Source organism: Limulus polyphemus, unplaced genomic scaffold (assembly GCF_000517525.1).
Source record: "Limulus polyphemus unplaced genomic scaffold, Limulus_polyphemus-2.1.2 Scaffold866, whole genome shotgun sequence".
NCBI lineage: Eukaryota > Metazoa > Arthropoda > Merostomata > Xiphosura > Limulidae > Limulus > Limulus polyphemus.
The window spans coordinates 71,909-89,064 of NW_013666476.1; the positions used below are offsets into that span (position 1 = coordinate 71,909).

General features: G+C 31.3%; 1 protein-coding gene across 1 annotated transcript in view; it reads right to left on the reverse strand.

The window, feature by feature from the left end:
- The window catches only part of LOC106460935 (WD repeat-containing protein 60-like), a 65,567-nt gene that overhangs the window by 19,309 nt on the left and 29,102 nt on the right, over positions 1-17,156 (reverse strand). Inside the window, exons 6-12 of the mRNA XM_013920692.2 lie at positions 14,153-14,197; positions 13,846-13,905; positions 10,835-10,894; positions 7,872-7,925; positions 7,411-7,544; positions 7,025-7,052; positions 3,037-3,132 (exon numbers count right to left, since the gene is read on the reverse strand). Of these exons, the coding sequence (XP_013776146.2) occupies positions 3,037-3,132; positions 7,025-7,052; positions 7,411-7,544; positions 7,872-7,925; positions 10,835-10,894; positions 13,846-13,905; positions 14,153-14,197 (477 nt within the window). The remainder of the gene's footprint in view (positions 1-3,036; positions 3,133-7,024; positions 7,053-7,410; positions 7,545-7,871; positions 7,926-10,834; positions 10,895-13,845; positions 13,906-14,152; positions 14,198-17,156) is intronic.

A 17,156-nucleotide genomic window follows, 5' to 3' on the forward strand; every position in this document is an offset into this window, starting at 1 on the left:
AGATTAGCTAATCTTGTGAGTAGAAAGAAGTACTGTATTGGAATCTTATTTTACTCTATGGTGTAAATTAAGTTGGTTGCAATAATCATAACTCAAAATAAAGCAAATATGAAGTGGAAGAATTTGTATCGAGACTTCTTCCAAAAAAGTACTCACAATAATATAATTAAAACTTATACCTAAAGGAGAATTCTCAAGACCTAAAGTTAACTGCTTGTTTGTTTTTTAAAATTTATACAAACCTACACAATGGGATACCTGTGTATAGCCATCCCTAATATTGAAAAGATAGACTAGAGGAAAGGCAGTTGATCTATATCACTCAGATTCAACTACTGGACTATTCTTGTCTGATAGCATAGCCAAGGCCAGGTACCTGCACAGCCAGTGCCTGAGCAAGCAATAATAAATTCTTGACCTATAATGAAGCTGAATTTTAAAAAACTAGCTTGGTTCAGTAGGAGTGTAAACAGGGGAACAAATAACACAGGCCTGCAAATTTAAACGTCATAAAAGTTATTTTGATTTTAATAAAGATTTTCCATAATTCAGCTACACAGATTTTGAAAATAATATTCTTTTTTTTCTATCACATAACGATTTTTTTTTAAAATCAGGAAGAAGAAAAAACTCTTACTTAGATCAAATTATTATTTCGTTTACCACAATGAACATTTGTTATTATTATGTTCATTAACAAAAATACAAACAAACCGAAGAAAAGGGAAGAACATTGATATCAAACGAATATGCATCTACAGTCATCTTGATTTTTTTTTTGTAAAATCTACATCTTTTAGTCTCAAAACTATGTGTTGTGGTCTTTCTTTTATGTATTGTAATAGACGTTTTATGAAAAATCTGTACGTGATGGAGAAAAATGGATATAATTTTCGGATTCAGCATACAAGAATTGCTGTAGAACGTGTACAAATTTAAGACAATAAAACCCTCACAGGCCTGTGTAATCAACAAGTTAGCAGAATGACATGTTGAGTGTATAATTCAGTATATCATTTATATATCATTCAGTATATCATTCAGTATATCAAAAATTTCCAGAACAGGTAATCTGATTAGTTGTTTATAAAATACTGTTGTTTTGATGTAACTAAATACAATGCAATGCCAGAACATTATCCATTTCTTTGGCCACAGACTCAAGACACTTTCTGCATACAAAGGGACCAGACCACAATACAGTCTGCAATATTGGTAACTTGAAAGACTTGTCTTTGCCACTCCTCTTGTCTAAACAAAAAGTGGAATTCAACAGTCACTCATATAGTGCCCCCACAGCCTCAAATGCATAGTGTGTTTTTTTGCAGCAACAAGACACAAACCATGAATCCTCAGATTCACAGTTCAGGCACAGTAACTGCAAGGCCATGCCCAGTCCTAAAGTTAATTATAAAAGCCTCATCTATGAGTTTCAGAATAATAACACTGAAACACCATCCCTTTCCTGAAAGAGGACACATGTTTATCAGTTTGTTACAGAACATTTTCAATTAACAACAATATGCAATTAGAAAAGGCTTCTTCCAAGTTCCACCAGTGTGGAAGAACTGCAAAAAGCTTCACAAGATTTATCTGTCCAATAGCAGGAAAAATTTATCAGTATGCTTAAAACACAAAATTTAATCAACTTTCTCAATACAGGCTTGGTCAATTTGACCGACCACGTGACCTATTTGTACTCGTTTAAAGTCTTTATAGATTTAATACTATAACTCTCAATATAGTGTGTATACCTTCACGAATTTCACAATCTTTCAGTTAACCCATTAACTGCGGATGCCAGATATTTCCATCATTGAAGTTCTATGGCTCAGCTGCGAATGACGGATATATCCGTTTTATTGTGATTGATGGCAACTGAGATGCTCCTGCCTCAGTTAATAGGTTAATATTACAAGTCTTTCATACACAAAAAAAATATATTTTTTAGTGAAGTATTTAAAATAAAATAAAGAAATGTCCATTAATATATTGAGTATTTGTTTTGAATAGTCTGTGTGCAATGTAATTTTCATGTTAAAATAAAAAATAGTTTTCCTCATCTCAAAAATCTCAAATTTCCTTTGTGTAATCCCTGAAACCTCCTAAATGCATTTCAAACCTTTTTTTCAGTAAAACATTATAGTTTATCTGTTACTTTCTCTACCTTATCTGAAAACGGGATCAGTCAATTCAACCAACCTCATAACCTACAGAAAAAAAATCGAAATAAACCTAAATTAACCTTATTGTCTTTTTAGAATGACTTCAAATTGTAACATGAAACTACATTCTTTATCCTAAGTAGCTCTAAGTTCGTAACAGTTTATTTATAATTAAATGTTATTGTTTTATTGCCCTTTGAACCATGTCTAACTACTATCCATGCCATTATAAGTTGTAAATCATTTGGGGAACGTGCAGCTCACGTTATGCTATCAATTTACATTACCCACAAATTATGGGAATAAGAAAAAAATGTAATCTATAAATACCAGTAACAAACTGGCAAAAATATAACATTTCTACTTCACAACACTACCAAAGACATGAACATAGCCCGATTTTCTAGTAGAAATGCCTTTTTACTAATAATGGTGTACAACCAATGTTTAAAGCATCATGACAAGCTTCTACATGGATTTAAACATTTATTCTTGTACATTATTGAAATGGTTTAAAAATAATAACAGTATATCTAGAATCACTGAAACAAAACAGATAAAATCAAAAAACATCGTCTACTGAAAGACTGTCTCTATTATAAAAAAACAATTTATATATCATGTAAAACCAGTCTTACCATTTTTGAGATGATGATTAAAGAAAAACAGAGTATGTTTTTTATGAGAAAAAAAATGTATAAGCTACATACTAGCTAGATTTATAAAATGTCACAATCTCCTAATAAATGCATTTTTATTCATATAATAAAACTACTGTAATTCACTCAATTGTTCTCAAGATGATTTTTCTAGGAAAATTTCAATTTTTTTATATGGAGAGATTAACCAGCAATCAAAGATGTTTGTTTACCTCAAACTCTTCATCACCGTAATCATAGTCATCATAATCTCCTTTTGGATCAGGTTCATTGTCTGCAAGTTCAACAAATTTTTCTTTCTGTTCATACTGGTAAAAAAACAAAAAAAGTATAAAAACCAATACTTTAACTAAATATTTATGAAATTAAAAGATATTCCTACAACATATTTACTTAACTTGGAAAGGCAGAAATAGCCCATCTTTTTAATCTCAAACATAATTACATTCAAACTATAAACATGATTGTTTTTAACTTTCACTAACCACTTCCATGACCACCAAATAAGCTTGAATTCAATAATATAGTACTGCCCATAGATGAAAGGTTGTAGCCCTGGGGGGAAGCATAGTCGGACTGTTCAAAATATAGATATGCTAAAGTCATAATGTTTAAGTTTAAGCAAAATGGGTTTATTTCTAAATGTATAAAACTATCTATAAAGAATATATTTTCAATAATTTTTACTTTTTGTTTATTTGCTCACAAACAACACTCTGCATAAATTTATTTTTCATTTAAAATCAAACTAATTAAGTAGTACCTCTCACATTTTTTATACATGTAAAAACAACAAACTACATTGTGATTTTAGACTGTGGAAAAACTTAATGTTACAAAATACTTTGAGGAATGTATGCATTCATCTGTAAATCAGATAACAGTAAATTGACAAACAACTTATAAGCATGAAGAACATTATTTTAAGTGAATAAAATACTACATGTTTCAACATGACTGAAGGAGGCAGACCAATGTTCTATGGAAACATGTAATATGTTATCTACATAAAGTGATTTTCATCATGGTTATAAATCACTCTTTGTCAATTTGCTATTGTATTAGAATAAGGTTCTTCCCTACACAAGTATAATTCAAATAGCATTTTTTGTTCTTGATTTTATCTCTATGTGTGTGAATAAAGCATGACCACTATCATAATTTTATTATATACACACACACACAAAAATACAATTCTGTAACTTAATATATGATGTATCGCATGACTTTTTAACACAGACAAACCTTTATGTCTAACACAATCCTTGTTACCAGTGTAGATTCACATAAAATACTGAAATGTTGCCCTTGTTGTGGGGATTTCAGTAGTTGTCAGTATTATGAATGGTCTTTGTCTTACTGAAATGCATTGTACACACATACTGACAAAATAATACTGTACTTTAGATGATACCAGTTAGGTTTTACATTCATAAACATCTTCCAGAAATACTAAAAGCAGTATTAAAGAAAATACAAAAACATAAATAGCCTGATTTTGCAACATGTGGTACAAATACAAAATTACTGTACCTATAACTGTTATTTTTACTCATTCAAATTTTTAATTACATCACTTTACTTGTTCTTATCTCACCAGAAGAGGAAGTTTAATAAACTCCATAATTAAAATCGTACTATGCTAAAAAACAATTTCAACATTCGATTAAGCCCATATCTGTAAAGATATATATTACATACTTTAACTTAATTTACTATGTGCATCTTCATGAAATTCAGCAAGCTTTTAGTAAACACAGTAGAATTATTTTGCAAATACACAAAAAAATTTTACTAAAGATTTATCTGTGAATTTACAAAGTCATTACTCAGTCAGACTAAGCGAAAGGTGATTTTCATGCAACAAATAAAAAATACTTCTTTTAATCTTGCAGTTTTCACATTTCATTTGCATAACTTCTAGAATCTTCTAAACTAATATCAAAAATTTGTTTTCAGAAAACTGTATATTTTATTTCATCTTTTCTCTACCTTAACACAACTATAGCAAAATCATCAAGGTACAGTCTAAATTATTAGAAAAATGTCTGCTGAGAGACAGGAATAACATAATCTGGTTCAAAATCTTTTCATAAAGCATCGGCTAACTGTATTACTGTTGATGTGATGAACTGTTATGTAACTATATTATTTTTCTTAAATCTTAACAGCACACTAGGTTAAGAAAATTATGTTAGCTGTTCAAAGTAGCAATATAATTATCATGCAGCTAAATACTTTGGTCAACTGAATAACGCAGGCACCAAAACTAAATAACCAGTAACTAGTTTCCCATAGAGGAGATACTGCTCTTCCTATTGCTAATAAACATGTCCTTCAAAAGATGGGAAGTGCACATTTTACAGATTGCTTGTAATTATGTATAATTTATGTTTCTAATTGGTTGGAAACTGCATCAGCCTATATTTGATGTTAAAAAATCTTGAAGAGAGAAGTTGGAGCTCAGACACATCTTGTAACAAAGAAACATGAAGACTGATATTTTTTCTAACATTTCTTTTTTTATAATTAAAAGTAAAAACTGAAATAATAAAGAAATTTGAATTATAAACTTTATATAAGAAAGTTCTTTAATTAAATTTTAAATGTAACACTGTAAAATGTCATGATGTACACAATTTGACCCAGCCATAGCAAAAAAAAAAAGAGTTAATACAATGATGAAATCAATTAAGTTATTTAAAACTATGCTCACACAGCTTTTCACATGCATTTAAGCCACAAGAGGGCACAATCAGCTTAGAAAATTATATCATTAATGTACCTCCTGAATGACTCATACATAAATTTAAAATATATGTATGTAACATAAAAATTTCCTCCCCAACCAAGTAATTCTTGAAAATTTCACATGCACCTCATGACTAGATATGAGGTACATGGGTGTCTAAAAAGTATTCATGTAGTTTTCAAATATGCATTTTAGAACACAAAAAATATATATCAGTTATTAGAATTAACACAGTCTGACTTACAGAGAGGTTCTGAAGATTTACATATTCATGCAAGAAAGTACAACTTCTTAGAATAAGAGGTATAGAATCGATGAGTGAAAATAATCTATATCACGATTATTTTAAATTCATACTTTTTTATCCTACCTAAAAATCCACTTAAAAGTTTTATCTCAAATACACAACGAGTGTTAAAGAAGTAACAAAAACAGATTTAAAAAATAAGCATTTTTAATTTCTTAACTGTTCTGCCAAAATTATAAAATATAGATTTAAAATAAACAGTGCAATACATGCATCAAATAAGACAGCAATAAAAGAATAAACTAAAAAAAAGTCATCAAACCATAAGTTTATCCTTGCATATGTATCAATATTTTTAATTGCAATTTGTAGTAAATTTTCTCAAAACCTCCTTAATTCAACACCAAAGTTGCTAGTAAAATATCTATAGATAATCATCCCTCAACCTTGTGATTGGCTTACAGACAGGTTCTGAAGAATTACATGTTCATGTAGGAACTTATGACTTGAAATATATTAATTAACTTTGAAATCAATTAGAACTAGAACATCTATAGGGTAGCCATGCAATTATTCTTGAAAAAACTGAATTGAAAATACTAATTCCTATAACATATTTTCAAAGTAGAAAAATAGAAATAATGTATGCTAAAAATTCCTAGTACATATATATATATTGTTGAAAATATTCTGAAATTAATTTCAAAACATACATTTCATAAAAAAATACCCTTTTATAGAAACAATTTGAATATGTCTTACAAAATATACATTGTATAACACTCACTAACTTATTTCAGGAAAAATAAAAACTTTGGCAGAAATCTAACCAAATGGTAGTAAAAAGAAGCTATTTGGTGAACTTGTGTTTTGAAGTTTATAATTTCTTGTGATGATGTGAAAACTAAAACTAGACCATAATTCACTTTATGAATCTAATTACCAGTACATTAAATGGCTAAAGCACTTGACTGTCACAAGTTTGAAAATCAAAAGCTCTTCAGTCTCAGTTTTCAGATCTTCAGAAAAGAAAATCTAACTTCAAGGGATCATGTGCCATTCTCATTATTTTATAATTGCACATTCTTAAATATTTTAAATGATATAACTGCATGTTTTAAAATCTCATTTTATGTTTATAAAAACAATGCATTCTGAAACTTAAAATATCAGCTGATTAATACCATGTTTTCAATCATACCTGGTCTGGCAATATCTCAATCGTCTCTCTGTACAATAGAAATAAGAAGAAGAAAAAAGAGGAAATTAAATATCAAACATTTGACTACTTCATTCTTTAAAATTAGTATAAATATATTAACAACTTTGAAAAATAATCGTTCAAACAATAAACAAAGCTCATTACATTCACATAATGAAAATATATAAAACATACATCTCCCAAAACAAATATATTTAAGAACTATGTCTGTTCACAACCTACCAATCAGGAATAAAGGACAAAATAAGGAATAATAATAATAAAAAATTCAACAAGATTATCAATTTTTCCTGATAAATATTGACTGAAATCCATTTGCAGTTCAGTGCTAATAAATGCTATTATTCACTAAGTAATTAACATACCCATTTTCCTTGTCTAAAACTTCCTCGGGATTAATAAACTCTTCTACTTCTTGATCTTCAGTTTTCTCTGTTGTTACTATTATATCCTCCTCTATTTCTTCAGCTTCAGGAGCTGCAGTTCTTGGTCGGGCACTCTAAGGAATTAGTAAGTGAATAATCATAAACATTTTCTCAATTACTAGTTTACATCACTTCACAGAGAATTTTAGTGTAAATAATAAGTGAATAATCATAAACATTTTCTCAATTACTAGTTTACATCACTTCACAGAGAATTTTAGTGTAAATAATAAGTGAATAATCATAAACATTTTCTCAATTACTAGTTTACATCACTTCACAGAGAATTTTAGTGTAAATAATAAGTGAATAATCATAAACATTTTCTCAATTACTAGTTTACATCACTTCACAGAGAATTTTAGTGTAAATAACAATTATGGGAAAGTATGAATACTCACCTTAGGTTTTGAAGACTTTGGCCTGACTCCTTTACTGGATTTGTCTCTGTTCCCCTGTAGCATTACATAAAAACCCACTTAGAAGCTTTATCTCAAATACACAAAAGGTGTTAAAGAATTTACAAAAACAGATTTAAAAAATAAATATTTTTAATTTCTTAACTGTTCTGCCAAAATTATAAAATATAGATTTAAAACAAACAGTGTAATACGTGCATCAAATGAGAAAGCAATAAAAGAATAAACTCAAAAAGTCATCAAACCACAACAAATTTATCCTTACAGTAAAATCAACCACTATCAAAAACACAGATAATCATACAATAAGTAACATAAAAGCAGTCCAAAATATTAGAAAAATGTCTGTTGAGAGACAGGAATAACATAATCTGGTTCAAAAACATTTCATAAAGCATCAGCTAACTGTATTACAGTTGATGTGATGACCTGTTACATAACTGTATTATTTTTCTTAAATATTAACAGCACACTAGTGTTTGGAAATACCACCTGTTTTATATCTCCAGTAATAGCCTGCCTAACAGCTAGTGGGTTAAGTTCATAGTTCATCTTGCTGATGATCAGACTTGTTTTAAATATAGTGACAATGTCTATAATTAGCCTTTTGTGGAATATAAAAATGTTCAGATGTAATAACTTACAGTCATTAGTTATTAAAACTTACATGTTTACATATATATTAAACAAGATTGCAAGGAATATGGAATTTTATTACTTTTATCCAGGTACTTCATTGTAACTATCAGAAAAATTAATGAGAGAGAGACACATATACTGTTTGTTTAGTGAAATATTTAGTTAAGGACCAGGATGAGGTGTATAATAATGTTTGTTTACTTTTGACTTGTTTGTATATTTAGTTTTAGTATAAATAGCAAAGGTAGCCAGCAATGGTAGACTTTAAAAGTAATGCTATTAAATGGAGGGGTGGGTCATAATTTCCAAGAACTGTAACAAACAATCCATTCATTTCCTTATACAGAGATCATTTTGGAGAGAATCTTTTGCATTGTCAGTCATTTCAGATGCCACATGTCCTCCCACAGGAAGACTATCCTCGATGTTCAACACTTCAATTTGCTCCATCATTATTGACAGGATCCTGAAGGATTTCTCCTTATACAAAATCAATGCATTCATAATGAAATACAAGCCCAATGCCTCAACAAACCCTACCAAGACTAGGCTTCTACACAAGGGTGGAATCTTCACTCAACCCCTAGCACCCGTAGACTTTGATTACTTATTTTCTCCATGGGATTCTTATCAGCCAGTTACTTGTAAACATCCCCAATCTAATACTCACCTTTTCTCTGTCTTTCTCAGGGGGGCATTGTCCTTTTCATTACCACAGAAAAAATACTGTCAATTGTAAAACAATACACGATGTACAACATTCACACAATCCCCCAGAAACCTAACCCACTTCATGAAAATAGTAACACTTTCCAAATCAACCACTGAACACCTACTTACTAATGATTTCTTTTACAATTTTTCCAGTTTAGAGCCAAATATCTACATCAAAACCCATCCTTTTCCAAGAACTACCCCCAGCAGTTCCACACTCATACACCTGGCACAGGTCTATACAACACCAACGACCAACAATGAATTACCATCCACCTACAAAGTTCTGTTAGTCCAAGCAGTCAAGCCTGCATAACCCACCAAGAAGAACACTCAATCAACCCAGACACTGCACCAAACATGATCTATCTACATCTACAGATAGCCTTCAGCTATCTAGGAAAGATAAACATAGATTGCAAGGAAAAAACAGGAGAACACAGACTAGTGACCAACCTGAAGAAGACATAAGGAAAATAACTCATTCAACCAGATTCAATACCAAGGGATACTTCTCACCTAAGCTTGCCTTACCCTGCCCATATTCCACATCCAAAGACAACGTCAAGTCCAATCTCAAGTGCAACTGAGCCTTCCCCCACCTACCTTTGACTTTTCATTCTTCCATCTTATTCTAAAGTCTTAAAACAACTAATACCATAGTTACTGATCTTGTTTATTAATCTTTATTTTTCTTCCTTTTCAGTGTTCTACGGGCATGGTCCAAGTATTTTTATTTTGGCATCTTGACTATGAAAGTGGGTTTTCTTGGGGTATTCCTATTTTCCCCCACACCAAAATTTCCAAGGCATTGTATCCAACAATCCAAACCCGCCACGATCAGCCACTGTTTGTTGGTGTACTTGTCAAAAATTGTCAAGACTTTTAGTCACACCCATGTCTTCACTTCTGCCTTTGCTTCAGTTCTTTAGCTCATGCACATATATATATATATATATGTGTGTGTATGCAAGTGCATGGATATATCTAATCTTTTTATTTTTATGTTGTTGTATGGTCCTCGCATTCGGGGCAAAAGAAGACTGCTGGGTCCTCGAGCACTCCTGGGATTTTGTTTGGAGGCTATTACACACACCCTTCTCAAAATTTCCCCTCAGTACCCTTGTAATTGTCTAAAACCATTCATCTGATGCAAAAATACTCATACCATGCATGACATTAAATATCAATTTAGTTTGGCATTGGCTTGACGTATGTTGTTGATGTTCTTCTCATACAGTTGAGCCCTCATTTGTGGCATTAAAGAGGTAAAATTGAAATGGATGCCAAACTCAAATTGTTTGTCCAATTAAACTTAACATTTGGGATGTCCACTTGATTTCCTTTACCAAACTGTATCAAAATTAGTTCAAGTAGTAACTTAGTAACTTTTTTTTTTAATTAAGTATTTGGTTTAGAACATGCTAAAAGTATCAATACATCTAGAAAGGTTAACATATAATTCTAAAGACAAAAATATTTTTTCTTATTGCTACATAACTACTGTAAGAAAACTATCTTTAAATCTAACACAATTAAAAATAAAGAATCCTATTAAAGTACAAAATATTTCTCATATTTTATATACTCACTTTTTCGCTTGTTTTCGCAGATTTTTCTCTACCAATTTCTAGATTTTGTTTTCCTGAAGACTGAATTAAGATAAAATGCATTATTTAAGTGATTTTTTGAGTTGCAAATACATTTTCAAATAAACACATTTATTAAGCTATCAACCAAATTTCTCTTCCAAAATTTCCGTGTTGTTAAGCATAAAGCTACACAATGGACCATCTGTGCTGTGCCCACCATGAGTATCAAAATTTAGTTTTTAAGAGGTGTGAGACCTCAGAATTACAACTGAGCGACTTGGGGGAAGCTCTTCCAAAAGCAGTTATATTTCTCTAAAAACAAGCTAACCTTATGAAGTTCCTCAAACCTCCTGTCTCTCTTCAGTGTACATAATGGTAGCAATGTAGATCTTGATAATTTAACTGATTAATTAAGATAATTGATTACCTATTAGCAGCAACTGCACCAATTAGTTTCACATAAACTAAATTATTAATTTAAAACATAATTAAATTGATTAAATCAAAATTAACATTTCTGATTATTATTGTTTCTGATTATTCCAACTAATTAAGTCGTCAAATTATTGCTGATAGGTTTGTTTATTATTAGGCGCAAAGCTATATAATGGGCTATCGGTGTTGTATCCAATTTGGGGGGGGGGACTTATGTTCAAGGGTTTATGGAAAGCAGCTGTCTGATAAGTTGTTCATCTTGAACTGCTAACTAGAGGGAAGACAACTAGCTGGCAGTACCCATTGACACTTTTTTTTTATGTATGTACTTCAGGAACACTGTACTAAATTATTAATGGGGCTGTTGATTAATCGATTAGTAAATATCACTAATCACCTTGCTCTACAGCATTGTTAAATAACAATGTTTTTAGATATAAAGAAACTAAACTCTAAATTTGCTGAATCGTCTCACAATTATTTTAAAAACATCAAAAATTTTTGAAAATCAACTTATAAACATCTAAGTATTACTTAATCACCAGACTTCAGATTGCCATTCATTTGTGCTGCAGTAAATGCAAAAGAAAGCCTGCAATTTGCCTAACATGTTTTAACCAGAAGCATCAAAATAAATGTTGCTAATTATTTATGGAAATAAAAATTGAAAACTAGTGCTTTCATTATTTAGATGCGAACATTTTTTTTTAGCTTAAACAATGCAAGACACTACAGAGTAAAATTTAAAATTATTATACCAGTATGACATTATGAAATGCATTCCCTGTTATTTTTCCATTGTAAAAGATAACATAATGAACAACATATCCACCAGAGTCTGGATTTGGTACATTTTAGAGAACAATATGTATTGTCAAAAAATACACTTAATTTCAAGGCCACATATCAGCTCTTATAGTTTTCCCTCAATACAAGATAGTTGGTGGTCTGCTTCTGACCAATCAGTGCTTCAGCTAACAATATCCAAGCAAAGAGGTCTGACCCACCAGTGGTTCAACAGATATATTCCAAAGAAGAAAGACTTATAAGTGGTTCAACTGGCATATTCCAAACAAAGATAACTGATCCATGGGTAAGTCAGCTGGAAAAAATACACCCAATCTACTAGTGGGTCAGTTGACAGTCAATGTGTTAAATAAAGAATTTGAATTTGCTAATATGAGGTGTATACAAGATAAATTTGAAGTAATTATACTTCCCTATTATAAAAACTTTAAAGATTATATTTTTGTTCAAACATTATCAATGGAAAAATTCTCAGAGTAAAGATAGTTCATACATTCACAGGTCTGCAATCATCAAACTCAATCTTTCTATATTTGCAATGACCTATAAAGGTATGGCATTTGATCCCACGATGTAAGAACTACAACTTTATGATGTTATTCACTGGAGTGAGATATTGTTTATTATGTTTTGGAGAATTGTACTTATAATCTACAGAATTGATATATGCTTTCAAGTATATATGTTCAGTTTGATACCAGTGTTTGAAAAATATAGAGACTGAAGGCCATTTGTTAATTATGTTTGTGTGTGTGTGACTCTAGCCCCATTATATTTGTTTCATTTCTGTGGAAAGTCGTTCAAAAGATTAAACATCTGAGTTCCAGTCTTGTGTGGTATTCATGTTCATAAATCTTTAAATGCTCTTTGTCATTCCCTAACATAATGTCTATTTTTACAGTTTTTAAGGGTTGTTGGTTCAGACTTAAAGGTGTTTCAAGAACGTGTATTCCTCTGATCCTGTAATATTTACATTATAATATGTTTTACCTGTAATAACATGAATTTTCATGTACCTTAATACTTGATTCCCCAAATACAAATGATTCAGGATTTATATCCTGATATCACAAACCACCATCAGCAGCAGATTATCAGAACCTGAAAAAACAACTGATCTGGCAGCTATTGCTAAGTGTAATGATATATACAGTTAAATATAATCTTTAAATGAACCGTGTGATTATTTTAATTCAACACTTCTCAATATCAATAAATGACCTGAAATTTGTTAATACAACAAAATTCATTGCATTTTTCTAATATCTTAAGAAAAAAAGTTTTTCATATGTGTTGAGAAATCAAATACCAGGCAATTATCTTACTACAAGTCAACAAATTTTCTACATCAGACTTTGAAGTTGATCTGATCATTTTAAAACCAATAAGCTAGCATCACTTATTCCTTGAAAATATATCAATAATTGTAAACATATTAAAAGCTGACAACATTTATTATTTGAATCAAAAACAGATGTATAAAAAAAGTGTGTTACCATAACACTATGGTTACACTACATGGTAACTATGGGTATAAAAGCCATCATTCAAAATTATATTCAAGCAGATTTGTACAAGTCACTGCAATATGTATATTGTTTTCTGCATAATCAAAGTTCCATCAAGTTTTACAAGTTGTATCAGCTGGTTTCCTGAATGTTGTCCTCTGAAGACTGAAAGTTGAAACACCCAGTATAGTAAATTAACTTGAAATACTCATTACAAAGAAGGGTATAACAGAAATAGCTCTTGGCATGTATGATACTCACCTTTTCACTGCTTCTTCCTGATTTTTCTCTTGACTTCTCTAAACTCTGTTTTGTTGGTGACTAAGTACAATAAAATCAGTATTTACATGATTAACACAAGTTTAACATTTCATATGGATACACAATTTTCTATACAAAATATACTGAACTTAATATTTAACCTTTGTTAACATAAGAATAAAATTCAAGCTATTGAACAGCAGAAGTGATGTTTAAAACACCCAGCTCAGCAAACCAACTTGAAAAACACATTACAAAATATTGTTAATAAATACAACATACAAATTTTGGATTGTCAGATACTCACCTTTTCACTACTTCTTCTTGATTTTTCTCTTGACTTTTCTAAACTCTGTTTTGTTTGTGAATAAGTATAATAAAATCAGTATTTAAAGATTAATATAAGCTTAACATTTCATATGGATACACAATTATACATTAAAAATATGCTGAGCTTAATATTTAACCTTTGAACATAAGAATAAATCTATCTCCAAGTCACCTTGACAAGCAAACAGAATTTTGTTCGTGAGTTGAGTTTTATTGTGGGGAATGTTGGAGAGCTTTTCAACTATTTACCATAGAACACGAAAACGGTTAAGAAAGGATAACTGTTTATTCCAGGGGATGTAGAGACCAGTGTGTGTGTTTTTGCGGTGAATTTTTGTTTTAAACTCAGTGTCAGATCTAATAATTTTGACCAGGGGATGTAGAGACCAGTGTGTGTGTTTTTTGCGGTGAATTTTGGTTTTAATTTCGCTCACGACACCACAAAAAAAATCAATACACTTAAAAACCTCATAAACACAGCCACAAGACTCTGTTCAACGGACTACATAAATGAAGAAATTAACCACTTAAAGCATTCCTTTATTCACACCAATAAATTCCTACCAGCTATAGTTGAAAAGCTCTCCAACATTCCCCATAATAAAACTCAACTCATGAACAAAATTGACGCTAACAAACCCAACAACAGTACATTACACTGCAGTTTACCTGTTGTTCCTGAAACCAGCTCAAGAATTATCCACACTTGGACTAAACTAGCCATTAAACACAATATTCCTGTCAACGTCAAATTCTCACAAAAACCCGGCCCTAAATTAAAATCGTTACTAAACAAAAATTATTTAGAATCACACAATACCAACGTCATTTACAAAATAACATGCAATAACTGCCCAGAATTCTACATCGGAGAAACAGAAAGAAAATTGGAAACCAAATTGACAGAACACAATAAAAAACCGTCCGATGTTTTTGACCATTGCAACTCAAAACACCATAGTATATCTATTAAAAACACAGTCATTTTAAACAAAGAACCCAACATAAACAAACGAAAAATCAAGGAATCCATCTTAATTGAACAAAACAACCCTACTCTAAGCCAACACCCCGGGGCGCCTAGATACTTCTTCTAAGTTTCGCAACAGTTCCGGTCATTCATTGTTCAATACTCTATATATATATCTGTACCTGATGATGACAAAACCTTGTAGAAACGTTGTACATTTGCTGTTATGTTAAACTTATATTAAAGTTTTTCTTCATTACCCATTCAAGCCGTCTCTAGCCATTATTAGTATGGTATATTGATGTCACAACCGTACATAAGGGTTGGGCCTTTCCTAAAATTAGGTTTCTTTTGAAATTTTATGAAAAGGTGAAATATATTTTTGAAAAGATCCAATACAATTAATAAATAACTTTAAGCTTCAGTGGTAGAACTCTAGATTTATTATCAGGGGTGCGGCCCATTGGTAGAACTCTGGATTTATTATCAGGGGTGAGGCCCAGTGGCAGAACTCTGGATTTATTATCAGGGTGAGGCCCATTGGCAGAACTCTGGATTTATTATCAGGGTGAGTCCCATTGGCAGAACTCTGGATTCATTATCAGGGTGCGGCCCAGTGGTAGAACTTTGGATTTTGCAGCTGATGAGCCGGTTTCAAATCCGTGCGATACCACAAAATATTCTATACATTTTAAGCTGTGGATGCTTTATAAGAGAGACAGTCAATACCTTATCATGATTGTTAAGGTGCTGTTGACTGGTTTACTTTCATTTTTTTTTCTTAGACATTTGGATTCTCTGATCCCAGCCTCGGCATTTCAGTTTTTACATCCTCGCTACCATATGACCCTGTCTATGGGCCGTTCGATCTGCTGAGTTTTGTCGATAGTTTGCCGTCTTACTTCTTTCTCCACCATCAATTGGATGTCACAACCAGCATACGCCACCGAGGATCCTCCTTATCTTTTTAAACAAAACACAATGAATTACAAGGTTCAACTTTTCTGTTTTTGAAAGATGCGTTTGACTCTTCAATAAATCATAACATCACGACAACTTTGTATGTTATAAACTTTTATTTTTACAAGAGTCCACTAGAGTTGTACATAAATTATATTCTTCCAGAAAGTAACATATTGATCTGCCATATATAAAAGTTTGTGTGTGAGTTTATTATGTAGAGTAAACATTTATTATTATTCTTTCAATAACTACGTGTTAAACTGTTTGCGCATAGCTACACTGGGCTATCTACGCATAACCATCCCTAATTTTAACTGATAGACGCATGTAGTTAGAAGTACTCGCAGTCAACTCTTCAGTTTCTTTTGGCTGACCGTTACCCTTACAATGTACCAACGCAGAGCACGTACTCTTAGATTCCCAGTTCCAGACCGCTAAATAATGGGCTATGACCGGTCCCTGTTTTAAGCTGTCGAAAGGAACTACTTGAAGATATGAATAAAAAGAAAAGCGAATAAAAACCTACTGACCTGTGTACAGTGACTAAAAACAAACTGACCTGTGTTGAGTGACTAAAAACAAATTGACCTGTGTAGTGACTAAAAACAAATTGACCTATGTACTGCGACTAAAAACAAACTGACCTGTGTGCGGTGACTAAAAACAAATTGACCTGTGTACAGTGACTAAAAAAAATTGACCTATGTAAAGAAACTAAACACATATTAACCTGTGTACAGTGACTAAAAACAAATTGACCTAAGTATAGCGACTAAAAACAAATTGACCTGTGTAGTGATTAAAAACAAATTGACTTGTGTAAGTGATTAAAAACAAATTGGCCTATGTACAGAGACTAAAAACAAATTGACCTGTGTAATGATTAACAACAAATTGACCTGTGTACAGCGACTAAAAACAAATTGATCTGTGTGCAGCGACTAAAAACAAATTGACCTTTGAACAGCGACTCTAAACAAATTGACCTGTGTACAGTGACTAAAAACAAATTCAGCATGTACAGTGACTAAAAATAAATTCACTATGT